Source organism: Monodon monoceros, unplaced genomic scaffold (assembly GCF_005190385.1).
Source record: "Monodon monoceros isolate NGI ecotype Baffin Bay Population unplaced genomic scaffold, NGI_Narwhal_1 Super_Scaffold_11, whole genome shotgun sequence".
Classification (NCBI taxonomy): domain Eukaryota; kingdom Metazoa; phylum Chordata; class Mammalia; order Artiodactyla; family Monodontidae; genus Monodon; species Monodon monoceros.
Genome location: NW_021703767.1, coordinates 74,723,205 through 74,741,853, shown reverse-complemented (window position 1 = coordinate 74,741,853; position 18,649 = coordinate 74,723,205). Strand labels below are relative to the sequence as shown.

The 18,649-nt window shown below is 38.3% G+C and overlaps 1 protein-coding gene across 1 annotated transcript in view; it reads right to left on the bottom strand.

The window, feature by feature from the left end:
* ATP13A4 (ATPase 13A4) overlaps positions 1–16,539 on the bottom strand; it is a 145,027-nt gene extending 128,488 nt beyond the window's left edge. The window contains exon 1 of the mRNA XM_029214804.1: positions 16,379–16,539. Within this exon, the coding sequence (XP_029070637.1) occupies positions 16,379–16,441 (63 nt within the window). The 5' untranslated portion in view covers positions 16,442–16,539. The remainder of the gene's footprint in view (positions 1–16,378) is intronic.
* Between the last annotated feature and the right edge of the window lie 2,110 nt (positions 16,540–18,649).

Sequence of the window (18,649 nt, the reverse complement as noted above, 5' to 3'; positions counted from 1 at the left end):
GAACATGTGAATACCAAAACTAATAATACAAGATGATTTACCGTCACTCAAAAAATGAAATACTTAGATGTAAATATAACGAAATATGTACAGGACCCATATATTGAAAGCTACAAAATGCTAATGAAATAAACTAAGGAAGATCTAAATAAATGGAGAGACACACCATGTTGATGGTTTGGAAAACTCAACAGAGTGAAAATTTTAATTATCTACAAATTAATATATGGGTTTAATATAATTCCTATGAAAATCTCAGTAAGATTTTTTTGTAGATATAAACAAGATTATTATAAAATTTGGAATATGGAAAAGCAAATGAACTATAATAGCTAAAACAATTTTGAAAAATACAAATGAAGGAGGCAACAAGTCTATCTGATTTCAAGACTTATTATATAGCTGCCTTAATCAAGACTGTGTAGCGTTGACACATAGCTCAGGAGAACAGAATAGAAACCAAGAAATAGACCTATAAAAACATGCCCAGCTGATTTTTGACAAATGTGCACAAGTGATTTAATGGAGGAAAAAATAGCCTTTTTAACAAATGGTACAGGAGCAATTGCACATCCATAGGCAAAAAATGACCCTCAATCTAAGTCTCATACCTTATACAAAAATTAACTCTCAATGGATTGCACACTTAAATATAAAACATAAAACTTTAAGACCAAAAGCAGAAAAAATATTGGGGCCTATGGCTGCACAAAGAGTTCTTAGACTTGACTTCAAAAGCACAGTCCGTAAAAGGAAAAAATGATAAATTGGAATTCTTTAAACATTCGCTTTGTGAAAATTTTTGCCTTTTAAGAGGAGGAAAAGAAAATCTATTGACTGAGAGAAAATATTTGCAAGCCACACATCTGACAAAGGACTGGTAGCTGGAATGTATAAAGAACTTTCAAAACTCAACAGTAAAAAAAAAAAACAATTCAACTAGACAATTGACAAAAGACATGAAGATGCAAATGGCTAACAAGCACACAAAAAGATGTTCAAAATCAATAGCCATTAGGGAAATGCAAACTAAAACCAGAGTGAAATATCACTACATACCTATCAGAATGGTTAAAATTAAAAATAGTGACAATGGTAAATGCTGGTGAGAATGTAAAGAACCTGAATCATTCAGACATTGCTGATGGGAATGTAAAATGGTACAGCCACTCTGGAGAACAATTTGGTACTTTCTTTAAAAACTAAACATGTAACTTCCATACAACCCAGTAATTGCTCTCCTGAACATTTATTCCCAAGAAATGAAAAGTTACATTCACACAAAAACCTATACACAAATGTTTATAGCAGCTTTATTCATGATAGCTAAATACTGGAAACAACTCAGATGACCTTTCATGGATGAATGGTTAAATAAAACATGGTGCCATGGAATACCATGCAACACTACTCAGCAATAAAAAAGAATGAATTCTTGATACACACAACAACCTGGATCAATCTCAGGAACTTACACTGAATAAAAAAGTCAATCTCAAAGTTTACATACTGTATGACTACATTTATATAACAGTCTTGAAATGATGAAATCATTGAAATAGAGAACAGAGTAGCGGTTGCCAGAACTTAAGGAGGGAGTGCAGATAAGAAGGAAATGGATGTGGCTATGAAAAGGCAAATGAAGTATCCTTGTGGTAATGGAAATGTTCTGTACCTTGATCGTATCCATGTCAATTTCCTGATTGTGAGATTGTACTATAGTTTTACAAGATGTTACCAATGGGGACACAGAATCTCTCTGTATTATTTCTTACAACTGCATGTGAATCCACAATTATCTTTACAAAAAAAAAAAAAAGACAAAAAAATGAATGTGTTGGACTAGATTATTTCTGAGTGACTTTCTATACCTGAAATTCCATGATTTGAGGGGTCTAAGGATCCATCTGGCTCTTGGTGATAAATGGCTGTACTATGTCTAGCAGGCAAAGCTTCTTACAGATCTGGGCAACCTCAAAATGAGGACAGGGATGAAACTAAATCGGACAGATCTTACAGATCTATATCTATTTAGAGATGGAAGAAACAGAGGCCTGACAAAGGAAATTCCTCACACAAAATGAATGGTTAATGGAATAATTCATGCTCGAAAGAGCCCAGGCTTCTAAACAGGCCCTTTCTACCATGGCAGTTTGTAAATATCTACTGCCCTCACTGACAGCCTGTCCAAACTGTTAAACACCACCCAGCCCCAGTCCTTTCAGAGCTCTACTAAATGAGCACTGGTGGATAAAGAAAATGTGGACAATCTTAACAAGTAACATTTTACTATGGCAATAAAGCAAAAGTTTTTAAAAAAAAAGAATGAGGCCAGAAAGGAAAAGAAAATAACAAGTCAATGTTTTCTGTAAAGTACCAGATAGAAAACATTTTCAGCTTTGTAGGCTATACAGTCTCTCTCACAGCTATTCAGTTCTGCTGTTGTAGTGCAGAAGCAACCAGAGACAATCTGTAAACAAATGAAGGATGTGTTTTCCAACAAAACTTTATTTACAAAGCAATCAGTGGGCCAGATTTCACCCACAATCTGTAGTATGCAGACATCTGCCACAGAACAACAACAGAAGCATTTAATGTTTGCACCTGTAGTGACCGTACCTACCTAATGGGGTTATTATAAATTTAAAATGAAGCATCACATGAAAAGTGCTTATCAAAGGACATAGGTCCTAGTAAGTAGTCAATAGCTACGACTATTACAATTATTAGGCAAGAATTCTAAGCAGCTCTTTTGCCCCTTTTCTGTTTGTCCATCTCTGTTTCCCTCAGACCTTATTATGAGATCACTAGGTAACATTTAACCTAACTCCTGGCTTATGCTCTACTGAATGTACACAATGTCTTGTCTAACTTGTTGGTTTCTTTCCCGGATTAAAAGGAGTAAGAATGAAGAATTAAGTAGTTAAAGAATGACTGACTCTTTACCCCCAGCATACCCCTTAGCAAATTTGCAGGTGGGCTAAGCGGGCAAGATAGCATCCAAAGGAAGATCAGGAGAAGTCAGCAAATCTGCATGGAATGGAAACATGACAAAGAATCTCACCCCCTCCATTAATGGTTAACTGAGATTATTTCCCCCTTTTCCCTTTAACACTTTTCATGGCCTAGCAGAATCTTCAGAGTTGGTTTTGGAGCATGAGTCCACCTTCTCCCCTGGTTGCCAGTCCTGATTAAAGCAGCCTTTCCTTTCCAACCAACAATTGTCTCTTGAGTGTTGATTTTTCAAGCGGTGAGCCGCCAAACCTGAGTTTGGTCACAGAATCAGACTGATCTAATACCTTCTGGTTCTGAACAGAAAGGTCTGAGCTCCTATTGTCAACAACGTTGGTGACACAGTAAGTGGCACTTCTGTGTTCCTCCTGGTAGATGCCCCTTTATCCCAGAATCTCTGTGGATTTCAAAGAGAGAATTACACTAAGAGAAGGTAGCTTCTTTAAATTATCATTCCAAGATTTTCTGAAGTAAATTTCAAAGAACTATGACACATGAAGAGTGATTGAAGGAACTCTTTAGATTGGAGAAGAGATACCTGGAGGGGTGGGGCTGAAGGACATACAGGAACAATTTTTAAATGCCTGACTTGTAGAAATCGAAGCTGGTTTTTGACAGGTAGCCCCAAAAGGCAAAAGAAGTAAGGCTAATGAATTCAGGTTAATAGAACTATATTTCAGTTCAACATAAAGTAGAATTTTTTAAATTGTCTGCTCTGTCTTACAAGGAAATGATTTATTTTATGCTGAGTTTCCTTCTCTGAGGGCATTTAAGGAAAGGTTAGATGGGTGAGGTAAGGGGCAGGAGAAGGTCAGATAAACTTTGAAGAAGCTTTTGGCCTGAGACTCTGATTCTATGGAATGAATCTGAGGTGAAATGAAGTGTAGTAAACTAGGCATCTATTTCTCTCAATTCTAATCCTTATTTACCTTTTAATTTGTACGCTGTTTCATATAATTTTGGAATGTAACTGTAACTAGCTACATTCATCCATCATTCATTCATTTATTTATTCCAAAAATATATATTGTGCACTTACTTTGTGCCAGGCATTTTTCTAAGCATTGGAGATATAGCAGTGAATAGTTGATCAATAAGCTATGAACTATTAAGTAGAAAAGTATATCTTCCTTGGATAATAAAATATTCTACCTCTATTTGCATATCTTTTGCTATTTTCAATTGGCCAATTAATTTATATAGGGACCCTTTGTAGGCAATTATTTCAATGATGTAAAACTCAAAAATAATTTTTTCCTGCTCTGTGATCTTGTGTAAAAGTTCAGAAAGAAGATGATTGGGCTTTTCTCCCAATAGTGTGAAAGCCCCATAATCAGGCCTTTATTAAAGAACAGATACTATAGCTGTGACCACAGGGGATAGAATTTGATACCAAAATAATAGGAATTCTATCTTTTATTTATTACTCCTAGGGTAGAAACAGCAGGGGGAAGCTACATAGAAAACTTTCCTGAAATGAAATATGAAGCCTCCCTAGTCTATTGCTATAGCCCCATTCACCTCTGCAACATGGGACTGCTGTGGTCGAACTGATCCTTTATATGCACATGATGCCTTTTGCCTGAAAAGCCTTTAAATAAATAGAAGCTTCACAACTTTCTATTACACACTTCCTCTTCATAGTTTTCTGGGATGGAGAATGGGAAACATGGCATTTCTGAGCATCAAAATCGTATCCCTTCTTGCAGTTCCACATGAGTCTAGATCTCTACTCCTGAGAGGTGTTTTGAAAGCCAGTCTGGCTTTACAAATGCACAGACCCCCCTGAAGGGTATGATTTTAGCAACTAGGAAAGACTGTCTTTAAAAATATCCCTTTAACTTATACAAAACACAGACAAGATTTGTATGCATTTATATGCAAGGTTTATATTAATATTGTAGATATTCACTACAATATTACTAGTAGTAGTAATAGAAAGCTACCTATGTATATAAGAATCTGGTAATCATTAAATAATATTATATAGCCATTAAATTAATGTTTAAGTATTTTTAATAACATGGGGAAAATGTACATGTACTAATATTAAGTGAAGGGAAACAACATAAAATTATGCAGTATGATTTCAAATTTAATTGAAAGAAAGGTGAAGCACAAACCATAAATGACTGAAATATGAATGTATAAAATAAAATACTCATGGTATTTGCCTTGGGTGATGACATCATTGTGATTCTTCTTTTACTTCTCTATTGTGCATATTTTAATCATTGAATATGATTAAATGAACTTTTTTAATAACCAAAATTATTTTATTTTTTATTTTACACTGGGGCATAGTTGATTAACAATGTTGTTATACAGCAAAGTGATTCAGTTATACATATACATGTACCTATTCTTTTTCAAATTCTTTTCCCATTTAGGTTATTACAAAATATTGAGCTCCATGCGCTATACAGTAGGTCCATGCTAGTTATCTCTTTTAAATATAGCAGTGTGTACATGTCAATCCCAAACTCCCAATCTCTCTCTTCCCCTCACCCTTCCCCCTGGGAACCATAAGTTCATTCTATACGTCTGTGAGTCTGTTTCTGTTTTGTAATAAGTAAATATGATTCAATGAACTTTTAAAATCAGAAAAACAGCAACGTGGATGGACCTAGAGATTATCATACTAATTGAAGTAAGTCAAACAAAGACAAATATTATATGATATCACTCATACGTGGAATCTAAAAAATAATAAAAATGAACTTATTTATAAAACAGAAACAGAATCACAGACATAGAAAACAAACATAATTACCAAAGGGGAAAGGGAGATAAATTAGAAGTATGGGATTAACAGATACACACTACCATATATAAAATAAACAGCAAGGATTTACTGTATAGTACAGGGAACTGTATTCAATATATTGTAACAACCTATAAAGGAAAGAATTGGGGAAAAAAGATATATATACAGAGAGAGAGAGAGAACCGAATTAATTTGCTGTACACCTGAGACTAATACAGTATTGTAAATCAACTATACTTCAATTTAAATAATTTTTAAAAATGAAAATGAACATATATTTTTAAAAGCTCTTTTCTACCTCTTCACAGATATCTAAAATACCTTCAGCAAAGCTCTATATTTTATATTCTCTGAGGCAAAAAAAATCACAGGGGGACCCAACCACTTTAAACATTATTTGTTCCGTTCAGCTAACCTATTATTTATTGACTATCAGATTGGAAATTCTGTTTGTCCATTTGTATTTTTTTGTCTAGACCACCAAATCCCCATTTATTTCACTCCAGGTAATAGCATCCAATACCCCAATTTTCTTCTGTCAAACCACTCCCTTCACCACCCTCTGCTGATGTGCTTTATGCAGAGTTGACTCTGACCCCACCTTTAGGACCAGGCATGTGACTAAGACCATGGCATTCTCCTGTCCACACTAATAAATTTGAAAAGGGGAGATGATCCAATCAGAGCCAGTGAGAAAAGATGAGTCTGTTTTGCTCATCTATTTTACTGAGACTATTGAAAGAAAGGCAAATTGTTTTTTCCACTGGCTTAGTATCTGGGGATATGTAATCCTGGAGTTATCAGAAGGCCGCATGTGAAGTTTGGGACTAAAACCAGTACCGTATGACCAATTTGACACTGCTCAGTTACTTCCAAGTAGGAAATCCTCTCTGACACAAGCAAAACTCCATTAGTGCTGGATGAAGAATGGAAGCAAAAATCCTCTACCACTTACCATCCTGAAACCAGGATTCTACAAAATCATGCTCAAGAAACTGTGATCGGAGGGGCAGGAAACTCCCAGCTCAGACCACTGAAAGATAGAAGACAGAGGGCTACCATGGAGAGGATGAACAGGAGTATTGACAAAGCACCACTCCCTGAAGCCCAAACACAAAAGGACTGGCTAGGATTACCTTCTCTGCCCCTACTAGAAGCCTAGCACTGAGTAACAAGTCAAGGAGGACACACTGGTGGAGGGACAAGAACATGAAGAGAGGCCACTTCTGTAATGCAGGCAGGCACGGATGGCTGAAAACTGAAGGGGAATCCGGGTGACCTGATTCCAGTACCTGTGCCCTTGTTCACTTTTATGCCCCAAAGATCAGAAAGCTATGACTTTTACAAAAGAGACCCAGAGGTTTTGCTTCTCACAAACTCAAAATGAGCCCTAAGTATAACATAGCTGCTAAACTAACACACACTGTGTTGGGCTTATTTTGTAGCTGTAGTAGTGGTGGTGGTAGTAGTGGTAGTAGTGATAGTCGTGGGTAATGATAGTAGTAGTAGAGATAGTGGTATGAGTAGGGGTGGTAGCAGTAATAGTAGCCAGGAAACTATTGGAGTTAGAGCAGGAGATTTGGAATCAACCTGCCAAGGTTCAAGATCTGGTTTTGCTGCTTCTCAGCTTTCAGATTTGGACAGATTATATAATTTCTCAGTACTTGTTTTTGTAAAATTCAGATTAACAACTCAATTGAGTCAGGAAAGAAGAGAAAAACTCTTGTAATATTTGCATAAAATCTTCAATCTATCTTATCAGAAATATATTAAGTAACTTCAATGTTATGTGTGAGATATAGACATGAAATAAGATGCAGTACCCGCCCCTACCAACTCGCAATCTGTTGGGGGAGAAAGATAAACACATGACTCTACCACAGAACCCAGTGAAAATTGCTATAGTAGGCATTCAAATCCACTCTAGACAAGGAAGGGACCAAGTGTGACCCAGGGGCTCCCAGATGGCTTAAAGAAGGAAGTCAGATTTGAGATGAGTTCTGATGGAGGGGCAGGGCTCTGATGGCCAGATATTAGGGTGAAGATACCACCCTGACAGAGAAAGTATATAATATGTTCTGGGAAGAGCAAGAAGACCACATTTTGGTGATAAAAGAAAATGGAAAGTAAAAAATTGTCTCTTGGAATTGACTAAAGGAACGACCTGCACAGGGTGATGTGGCCTCCAAGCTGAAAGATCCTGATCATGCTTGGTGATTCCAAGCTGAAGGAGAGAAAACTTGAAGGTAAATGTATGCCATAAAATTCAACCTTATTCTTTCATTAAAAGCAAGTAGAAGGAACCACTTATCTACCCAAACTGCATTCTTGGATGCTTTTGTTTTTGACCTGGCCTCAAAAATTGACCTTTCCTCACAATATCATCTTCTTTCTACTGATTCTGAGACTGGAGTACCAGGGATTCAAAATCCTGCAGCCATTGTTCCCCCAAGAAGATTCTGGAAATGCTAAGGTGCTTATAGTCTCAGCCAGAGCCCTGTGTGTGCAACCACTAAAATCAGAAAGTGTTCTGGCCTGAGGGACATAATATTTCTCTGGAAATCACCCAGTACATTTGGGCCTCCTTCTGTTCTTTTTCTGAGGGGGCATCTAGGGCGTAACTGTGCTCATTGTACATAAAAGTAGCCTCAGGGTGAGGACGGATTTGAGGAGGTGATGTTCTGAGCTGCCTTCCAACTCTACCCAGCTGTGGTTTCAGGCAACTCACCAAGGTTTACATGATGGGCATCTAGAAATAGCTGTAGCCCATTTAGATAGATGGTCTCACTCTGGCTAGTCTTCAAGAGGCTTTGAAATAGTCACAAAGTCTTGAAACTGGTGCCCAGGAATGAATTTCCTCTGGACATATCACCAAATCACCAATTCTTTTGAAGGCTAAGTTCCTGTGCTCTGTGTCTTCTGTGGGCCTGAGGGAGCTGTAGGGTTTAGCACTGGTTAATTATTTATGAATAGATTTACTCCTTATTCCTTTATTCATTGAGTGATCCATACAGCAACTGCCATAAATTTCCATCTCCCACTTAATGTAATGTCTCCAGATATGTTCGCCTTTCCATGACTAAAAAAATCTCACAGCACTTTGAAAAAATCAAGAGTATCACTTAAATTTCTTAAGATGTTTCACAGAGATTTTATCCACCTGTTTTAAAACTTTTTAAACCATATTTTGTATGTGTACTGGAGAGTACACCAAGAAACCATCTGCATTGGTCTCTGGCTCAAACCAATAAGGTATTATTATCTCCATCTTGTAAATGAGGTGAAATCAAAGAGAGGTGACCATGATCTACTTTAATAATGGCAGAGTCAACACCACAGTGCTGGTCTCCAGACTCTTAATGTTGTGTTTTTTTCGATTATGCCCTGCTGTTTTGCAACCATCAAGAACTAAAGTAGTGCATCCAAAATTAAGCAAAACCAAGAGGCAGTAAATTATCATGTTTAAAGCACAAACTTAGGCTATAGCCTTCCATTTACTTAGCCAGATGAACCTGTGCATGTCATTGAATCTCTCTGTGCATGTCATTGAATCTCTCTGTGCCTCAGTTTCCTCATTTGTAGAAGAGAGATGCTCATCCCTCCTAGGGTTGTTGAGAGGGTTAAATAAGTTACTATATGTAAAGTTCTTAGTCCAGATCAACCGCCATATAAGTATTTGCTGTGACTATTGCCATCCCCGCTCCCAACCTGTTCCTACTTTTCCCTATGGGATTAAGTGGTAGCATCATCCTCTCCCATCGGACAAAGTAGGAACCTTAAAGCCTTCCTTAATAATTACTCATCCTGCTCACCCCTTCTCTCTTATACCACAGTCTATGGATCATGAAGTCTTTTTAATTCTAATTTTTAAATATCTCTTATATCCAGTCTCCACTCAGCATCCTGAATCTCTCACCTGGACTCTTTCAAACACTCCTTCCTTGTCTTGCCTCCTCCAACCAAACTTCCTCATCCCCTGATGTAACATCCTTTGGAAAGGCAAATCCTACCATATCATTCCCTGTTGCAAATTTTTCAGTAGCTTCCCCATTGCGTCCATCAGGTTGGCATTACATCTTTCTGACCAAGTCCAACTCAACAGTCAAAGATTCTAATTTAGTAGGCCTGGAATGGGGGCCTAGGAATCTATTTTATTGTACTCCCCAACTTGATTCTGGTACGGTTTTTTCATGGACCAATGTTTGGGAATCATTGGAAAAGATAAAATGTGTACTCATTAGGATGTCTTATACAGTCCTTCAAAGGCTGGCCTTCACCTACCCCTCCAGGGAAATTAAATGTCATCTTCCCCCTTGGAGTGTTCTTGGACAGAGTTGCTACTTCTTCTGTGCTCCCACAGCTCTGTATGCATAAGTCCCACAATGATACCTATTTCAGCACACTTTCATTACATTTGCATCCCTGGTCCCCCCAACTGTAGGACAGCTTCATGAGCGTGTGGCTTGTGCAGTCACACAAGGCCCTGCTTTTGGAAGGATGCTCTGCTACAGTGATCTTGAAGTTCTTAATAATTCTTGAACCAGGGACACCTCATTTTCATTTTGCACTGGACCCCACAAATTACATACTCGGTCCTGCCGACTCTACTGTGAAATCCTTGAAAACAGAAACTGTTTGCTATTCACTCGAAACCCTCTTTGGTTAGCACAGAGGACTCCTGGCACAGAGTAAGGGTTTGGTAAATATTTGTTGAGTTTATACGTGAACAGATGAAAAGGCAGAATAAGGTATCTCACAGAAAAATAGTGTAGCATGGCTAATTAACTCTGAAGAATAAGCTTTGTTTATGCCTGAGGGAGAGAGCAGTCAATCGATAAATTCATAAGATGATTGACAATCCCCAATAAATAACATAAAATTTCCTAGGTTTCTCTTTAAATTTCTCAAACTGTTGCAGCCTTTGAGCCTTGCTACCTCCTTGTTCTTCTCAGAATGCAAAATTGCAGGTTAATGGGGTTTGCAATTGTGCCATCGGATGTGCCCTGAGTGTTTGTGCCAAGAACTGTGCTAAATTCTGGTGGGGAGCGGGAAAGGGGAGAAGGAGGCCATAGAAAGGTGAAACAAGCAGGGTCCCTCTTCTCAAGAAGCCATTAAATCGTACTTTTCAAGAGTTTCAATCAAAGATGAGTTGACTTCATGGGAGTTCTGCAGCAATGAATCAAGAATAAAGACCCTAGACTTGGCCAGTGGCCCAGCTTCCTGAACATTTCAACTGACAAAATGTCTCAGTCCGAACACAATTCCTCCACTATGAGATCTATGGGTTCACTCGTTAACACTGGCAACCAACTCGGAGGTGCTCATGGAGCATAATAAATAAGTAGCTATTGAGGTGGGGGGAGGTGCTTTTGCTCCCTGGTGTTAGGGAAGAAAAGGCCAACATCAGCTATCAAAGTGAGCCAAATAATCGCAGAGGACAGATGCCCCTAGCTCACGCTGAAGGCGCAACAAGACTTCCCATGTGGCAAAGGCCACACACCACCCTGCTGCTATATTATGTGCCCATGGCACTAACTTCTTGCTGTTCCCACAAATGACTTGGAAGTTCAAAAAGAGTTTCTCTTGCTTTTCCACATTCACTAGTTTTTAGTTACCCAGTCTACTGGTTGATATAACATCAGTGATAGCATTCATATATTCTAGTAAAGAAAAAATGTTAAAAAACATATAGCGATGTGATCAATTTCAAATTAAGGAAATGAAAAATAATTCCGCCATAAAATATCATTTTCACATTCCAGATGAGCCCAAGTCAAAAATACTGATAATGGGGCTTCCCTGGTGGCGCAGTGGTTGAGAGTCCGCCTGCCGATGCAGGGGACATGGGTTCGAGCCCTGGTCTGGGAGGATCCCACATGCCGCGGAGCAGCTAGGGCCCGTGCGCCACAACTACTGAGCCTGCGCGTCTGGAGCCTGTGCTCCGCAACAAGAGAGGCCGCAATAGTGAGAGGCCCGCGCACCGCGATGAAGAGTGGCCCCCGCTCACCACAACTAGAGAAAGCCCTCGCACAGAAACGAAGACCCAACACAGCCAAAAATAAATAAATTAATTCATCAATTAAAATAAAAAAAAAAGAAAACCTGATAAAAAAAAAATACTGATAATGCTCAACATTGGAAAGTATGGTAGAGAAATCAAGTATTCTCAAAAACAGACTGCTAGTCAGAGTATATTTTTGTACAACCGCAATCTTAGGGAGGGCAATTCGGGCAATGTATCAGTCAAAATTTAAAACACACAACCCCTTTATTGCAGCAGTGCTTTTTCTAGGACTTTATCCTAAGGAAATGATCTGATAAATATTTTAAAACACATGCACAAAGTTGTCCATCACAGCCAAAAAAATTTAGAAATGACATAAGTAACACGAGAGATTTGCTTAGTATAGCATAGTCCATCCAAACACAACTTAAACATTAAAACGGTTATGTGGAGCTGTAAATATCAAAAGGAAAATATGTCCCTAATATATTCTAAGTGTAATGAAAAGCCAGCTTTAAAAAAGAGTATAAATGGAATGACTCCATTTTTTGTTTAAAAAAAAAAAGTATTTGTAAATAGGTGGTACACATTCTTTTAAGAATAGATTGTGATTGTCTTTTGTTTTGGCATGGTGCATAGTGCAAATAAATGGGTGATACCCAAACACAATATTCTTATTCTATTCAGACACGTATGGGGGTAAAAAGGGAAGTCTTGAAGAAATAATATGTGCTATGGAGTGCTGGTAGGTATTTAACAGCAAGCCTTCAGGTGGGGCAGGTAGAAGTTCTCTGTAGCACTTACCGATTTCTGTGGCATAAATACTCCCAACATTATTCATTTCAAGCTACTAATGTGACATCACTGAATGCAGAGTTGGGAAGAGATGTACAGTAACATACCATTATGTAGTATTTCCATGATATGGATACAACAGATACAAATAATCATAAGAGTATAGATAATATTAAAATGTAGTAAAATATTAGAAAGTGATGTTTTGTATATGCATTTTTTATAAGTCTGGAAGGAGAGTCACCAATATAATAATATTGATCATGTCTGGGTGGAAAGTTCATGAATCGTATTTACTTCATTCTTTAGACCTTTATATGTCATTTCAATATTTTTTATAGTAAACATATGTTACCTTTATAATCAGAAAAAATTTTCAAGGTTTTTTTTTTCTTTCTTATTTGCTAAAATCTAGGAAAGAAAGAAATCAGAGAACACAACTTTTAAAACAAGTCTAGCTGTAACAAAACACTTCCCCAAAAAGGAGTCTGATCTCATTAGAGTATAACTAAAGATAATGGTGAGTAAAATTTGAATCAATTAAATCATACCTTTATTCAGTCATGGTATAAGGAGATGAGCACTCAGTGTTTCTAAGGCCTTTCAAAATATAAATATGCAACATCTGAATACAAAGGAATTTGAGCTCCCAGCCCATCTTACACTCTCCCTCTACAAATAAGGACACTGAGTCCTATGACTGGTAGGTGTTTTCCAAAGTAAGCACTACAAAGCAGGTTATAAAGTAACTCAGCTCCTCTCCATTTATAAATGGTCTCTATAGCTTGTGAATAAAAGTATATATTCCTCACTTATCATCATTTAATGAGAAGAGATGACCTCATGGGGGATGGGTGGGCAGGGTAGTATTTGTTCATTTGTAATTGCTGAAGCCCTCACTCCTATCTTTGCATAGACCTCAGCTTATGCTTCTCCAGAATTTTATACTTCTTCAGACAATTCCACATAGACTGTCTTAGTTGATCCTCATAAGAGCCCTGTGAGACAGGTAAAGTAAGAAGGACAACTCCCATTTTACAGCTACAAAAACTGAGGCTAGAGCAGGCAAGTGGCTAGCCTAAAGCTAGTGAGAGCCTGGTCTCTGGTCCCATTATGGTGCTGTCTGGGAGACGGTCTCCTCTTTGAGGCCTTTCAGAGGCAGTCATCTGGGTGAACCTTCTCAGACGGTCACTTTCTCCTCTTTCTTGCCTTGTCCTCCTAACAAGTTCTTTCTTCCATTGGCTCCTATCTCATTTTGCACTTAAGGATATTACTTTCAGGTCACCTAGAGTGTCTCTTTCGTTCCTGTTTTATTAGTTCTAGAGTGGAAGATAGTCCCAGGCATCATTAGGCACGGAAATACTCTGTTCTTTATTTGACATGAGGGCTAAACCCTAGAATGCTGTTTTCTCTTGAAACTTGCAGTCATTTCTATCATCGGAGGAATGACTTCTGCAAAGGTCCAAAGAGTGTATATTAGAAAGCAAGAAACCGTAAACACTTTGGTGTGACACATTTCTAGACAATCTTGATTTGCTAAAAGGGATTAACGTTGAGGCCAAACAAGATAGACTGACTCAGGAAATACAAATCATGTACAACAAGAGATCCTGGGAAATCTAAGCGGATGAGATGGATCTAAGCTTTGTTTTATCAGGGAGGAAGCGTGTTCTCCTATTAAGAGTACTATATCCTCTGCAAAAGCTGAAGAAGGCAACAGGAGGCTATGTTCAGGTCTACCAACTTAATCTATGTGGGGTCTCGGCTCCTGGTCTTCATGGTTGATGTAACCTTAGATGAGCAAATTCTCAGTGTATCAGTTTTCTCCTCTTTCAGGTGGGAAGCACAGCACCTACCTCACAGGGTGTAGTGAAAACCAAGTTAGCTAGTAGGCAAGAAACTATTGGTAAACTAAACATTTCTAAATATACGTGGCATACATTTAAGATATCCTGCTAATTTTTGAAGGTTACTGCTCTGGGAGAAGGGAATGGAGTAATGAGTTTAAAAGGGACAAAGTGTCAGACACAGCAACAGGCAGGTGGCCAGGTTTCTCCAGGAAGAGCAGGATGGAGAGCTCAGGAGTGCATACTAATTGCTGCACCTCAACCGAGACTACCGGCCAGATGACTCATCTCCAGAAAACACAGCGTCCTTTCCTTGTCAAAGGCCCTCTCCTAACTGGGCTTTCAGCTGCATGCAATACTAAGTTGACACTCTGATGCACTGACTGGGTGATGCTATTATGAAGATGAATTATTAACCACACTGCTTCACTAGGATACGTAGGCTAAAGCAGGGGTAGTAGTTTCCCTTGAACTAGGAAAGCCTTGACAGAAAGTAGATGATTCTTCATGACTCTTGAATGACAAATGGTGGAAGAGAAGAAATGAGTGTGCAGGAAAAGAGTAGGTGTGTTTCCATCTGAGGATTTGAGGGAGAATTTAAAAAACCAGTAGAGAGAAGGAGACTCTGCCTTCTGGTGAAGAATATTCAAGATGAGGATCAAATTTTCAACTTAATATAGAGAATTCTCTTAATTCTCTTCATATAGAGAAAACACTCTGGAGAAATAAGGATGATATCCAACGTGGGTCAGAAGGTCATTTCTGGTGACATCTGTGTAGGGCCTAAAGGCAACTGTCATTTGGTGGTCAAACCCAAAAGAAGTAAGGAGATGGTTAAGAAAGTCACGTAAACTTGGGTGACTTTGATTCCCTTATAATTTTTTCAGCTTTTATAGCAGAAGGCATCTACTCTTGAAGGTGCAAAAAAATGTTGTTGCTATAGGAACAGGTAAGCAGATTAGACTTGAAAGACCAGTTCAGAAACAAAGAATTTAATAGCCAGGGCTAAAGCAATTAACCAAGAAAACATTTTAAGTAAATATCTTTTGGGTTTGTTATTTATGTATTAATTCCAGGAAGATAAAAATGTTACTGTAGAATGAGAGCTTCACATTTTAACGTTTTAATTACACCATTACTGGCATAAAAGTCTATGCTTACACAATTAGCAGAACAGCCTTATTAACAGAAGTACACATTCCTAACTCTCTCTTGATTATATTGTAATTGAGAAATACAGCTTTAATTTCAGCAAGAGCATAAGAATCATCTTTGATTTTTCCGACAGTTTCTCAGATGGGAACACATCTAAATTAAAAGAGACAGTGAACTCCAGAAATTTTCCTGAAACCAATCTGTATGTAGGAGCTACGAGTAAAATTCTGGAAGTAAAGAGAAATGCATGTAGGCTGATAACTGTTAATATTGTATATGTTTTCCCTGTCCAACAGTCTTTGTGAACACAGATAAGTGAGCAGAGAAGAAGGTCAGAACCCCAGCTCCCCTCCTACTTCGCTGTAGATTTGCTACTTCTTCCTATCAGGGAATACGCTGCTCCCAACATTAGGGATTTGCTGAAATTATTAGACGTTTTAAACAGAACTTGCTATACTGATAAGTCTCAAAAACATGTCATGAAGGGGCATTGTACTTCTCTCCCTTTCAATTTTACTTCAAAACATTCTTGATAAAATGAATACAATATTTTCCATCCTAGCAAATTTCTGCTGTCAGAGGTTACATTTATGAGAAAGAAAGATTTCTTGAACATTACCTTTTCTCACATAATGCCAGAATCAAATCGCAGAGAAGAGTGTGTGTATGAGTGTGTGTATGTATGAGTGTGCGCGTGTGCGTGTGTATGAGTGTGTGTGTGTGTGTGTGTGTGTGCATGTGAGTATTGGAGGCTGGGGAGCGGGAATGGAAAGAGGGGGAATGTGGCTAGAATCTTACCATCTCATTCTCTTCTCCTTCATTGAGCAAAGCTTGCTGGCCCTTCTCAAAGTGGTCCCCCATGGAAAAGTGATTCCACTCCTCCCTGACCTTCTGGAGCAGATGTGTCCAGGACGAACTGAACTTGCCCAGCCACCGCCGCTCACCAGCTGACTGAAAGACTTAATGATCCTCCAGGTTAAAACTCCCTCTGGAGCACACACCTTCTTCCAGCAAATGACAGTACTTACTTAGCAAACTGAACTCCTCCTACGAGCCACCCTCTGCTTGGAGGAATTTCTGCAGGCTCCTGGCTAACTGCATTCTCTCTGAGCAGCTGTCCCAAAGGAGGCTGCTGCTCCCATGCTGATCTTTTTGTGCCCAACATACAGGGAAAGAACTCATTGCCTGCACAGTGCCTGCCAGCAGAAGACATCTGACTGCAAATCCAGCAGGACAATGCAGTGTTGGCAGGACCTCTCGGAGGAGTGGGGAGCAGGCACAAGGACTCCCAGATTTATTCACAAGGAACTGGGGTGGGAAGGAGGCTAACAGAGCTGCAGAATTTATTTGACTAATGAAAGCCCTAATCCATCGGCTTTTAATAGGATCCTCACTCATTTTGCTTACCAAAGGTACAAATTGTGACTAATCCTATTCAAAAGGTATTTGAAATCGCATTCCTCTGTGTGCAAAACACATTCCACTTAATGTGTATGTGGAATTGTTTACTTTTTTGAGAAACTTGCAGAAAAAAGACGAAGGTGTAACCAAGCTATTCTGTGTAGTCTCCTCTCACTAAATACTGGTGGTTAAACTCCTAAGGAGTCTAGACTCATTTTTTGATTTTTTCACACATTCATCCATGTCACATTATTTGACTACATATATAAATCAAGTCATATTTGCCACCCTCAGACTGATGTAGAGATCCAAATATGCAAACAAGTGTGATAAAATGTGATTAGTTATTATGAGAGCTGGAACAGAAGTCTAAGATAACTGTCAGAAGTCCCAGAATGGTGGACGGGAACACACATCCATGTCCGCTCTGGAAAAAAAAAAAAATCCAGCTGCTTATCTGCGCTGGCCTCGCCATGTGATCATTTAACCTGCAAGAACTGGCTCTTCTCATCCAGTAATTGGAGGAATTGAATGAGGGCTTGGGGAAATGTATCGTACAGCTCTGATCAAGGGCTGTTGTTATAATTAAACTAAACATCCAATTTAACAGCAGTCAGTAGAGCACAGTTTTTAAGGGCATGTGCTCTGAATTTGGAGGGACTGGGTTCAGATTTGGACTTTCCTAGTTATGCCACCTGGGGATAACAAGTTTCATAAGCTCTAGAAGCCTCCATCTGCTCACATGTAAAATAAAGATGATAATAGAACTTACCTCCTAAAACTGTTATATGAGGGATAGTGCCCAGGAAACAGCATGTGTTCAATAAAGGAGGGTTATTTTTACCTTCACTGTGTCCACTCCCTCTCCTTCAAGCCATGCACAAATGTTGGCACTGATATTCCCAACCTGATATGAAAAACCCTAACAAGACCAAGACTAAAGTATGTGTGTGTATGTGTGTGTGTGTGTGTGTTGTGTGTAAAACATTGAGCAAATGGTAAAGTATAACTAAATAAACATTAAAAAGTAACCTATTGTAATATTAATTACTATATTATACATACATGCAGTTCTCTGAATTTCTAAAAATTATCAGCACACTTAACCACGTAAATAACCATTTTATCACAAGATCAAAATATGAGGAGTATGAGGTCTCTTTTTAGGGGGATGAAAATGTTCTGGAATTAGATAGTGGTTATGGCAGCCAAACTTTGTGAATATACTAAAACTCACTGAATTGTATACTTTTTAAAAGGGTAGATTTTATGAATGTGAATTATATCTCAATAAAAAATTATGTCTTAAAAAAAGTAACATTTTAGAGCTCTAACAAGAATCATTTAAATATTTAGCAGAGAAAATAGCAAAATAAGAAGATTTTAAACTTTATCTCAACTTATGGGGATTGAGGAATGTTTGTATGTGAAGTGGTAAAACTATACCAGTGTTAGTCGGCAAGTGAGAAAGAAGTGTTTCATTCTATTGTCTATAACCGGTAATTCCCACATTGTTTCCTTCTGGCTGGGTTCCTGAATAAACTTGGCAATTCCTGCACCACTGTGGGGTTAAGATGAGTGTGTAATTTATTAAGAATCTCAGGGAAAACTGCACATGAACTTACCTCATTAAACAGATCTGGTTACGCCATAACTGTATTTAAGCCA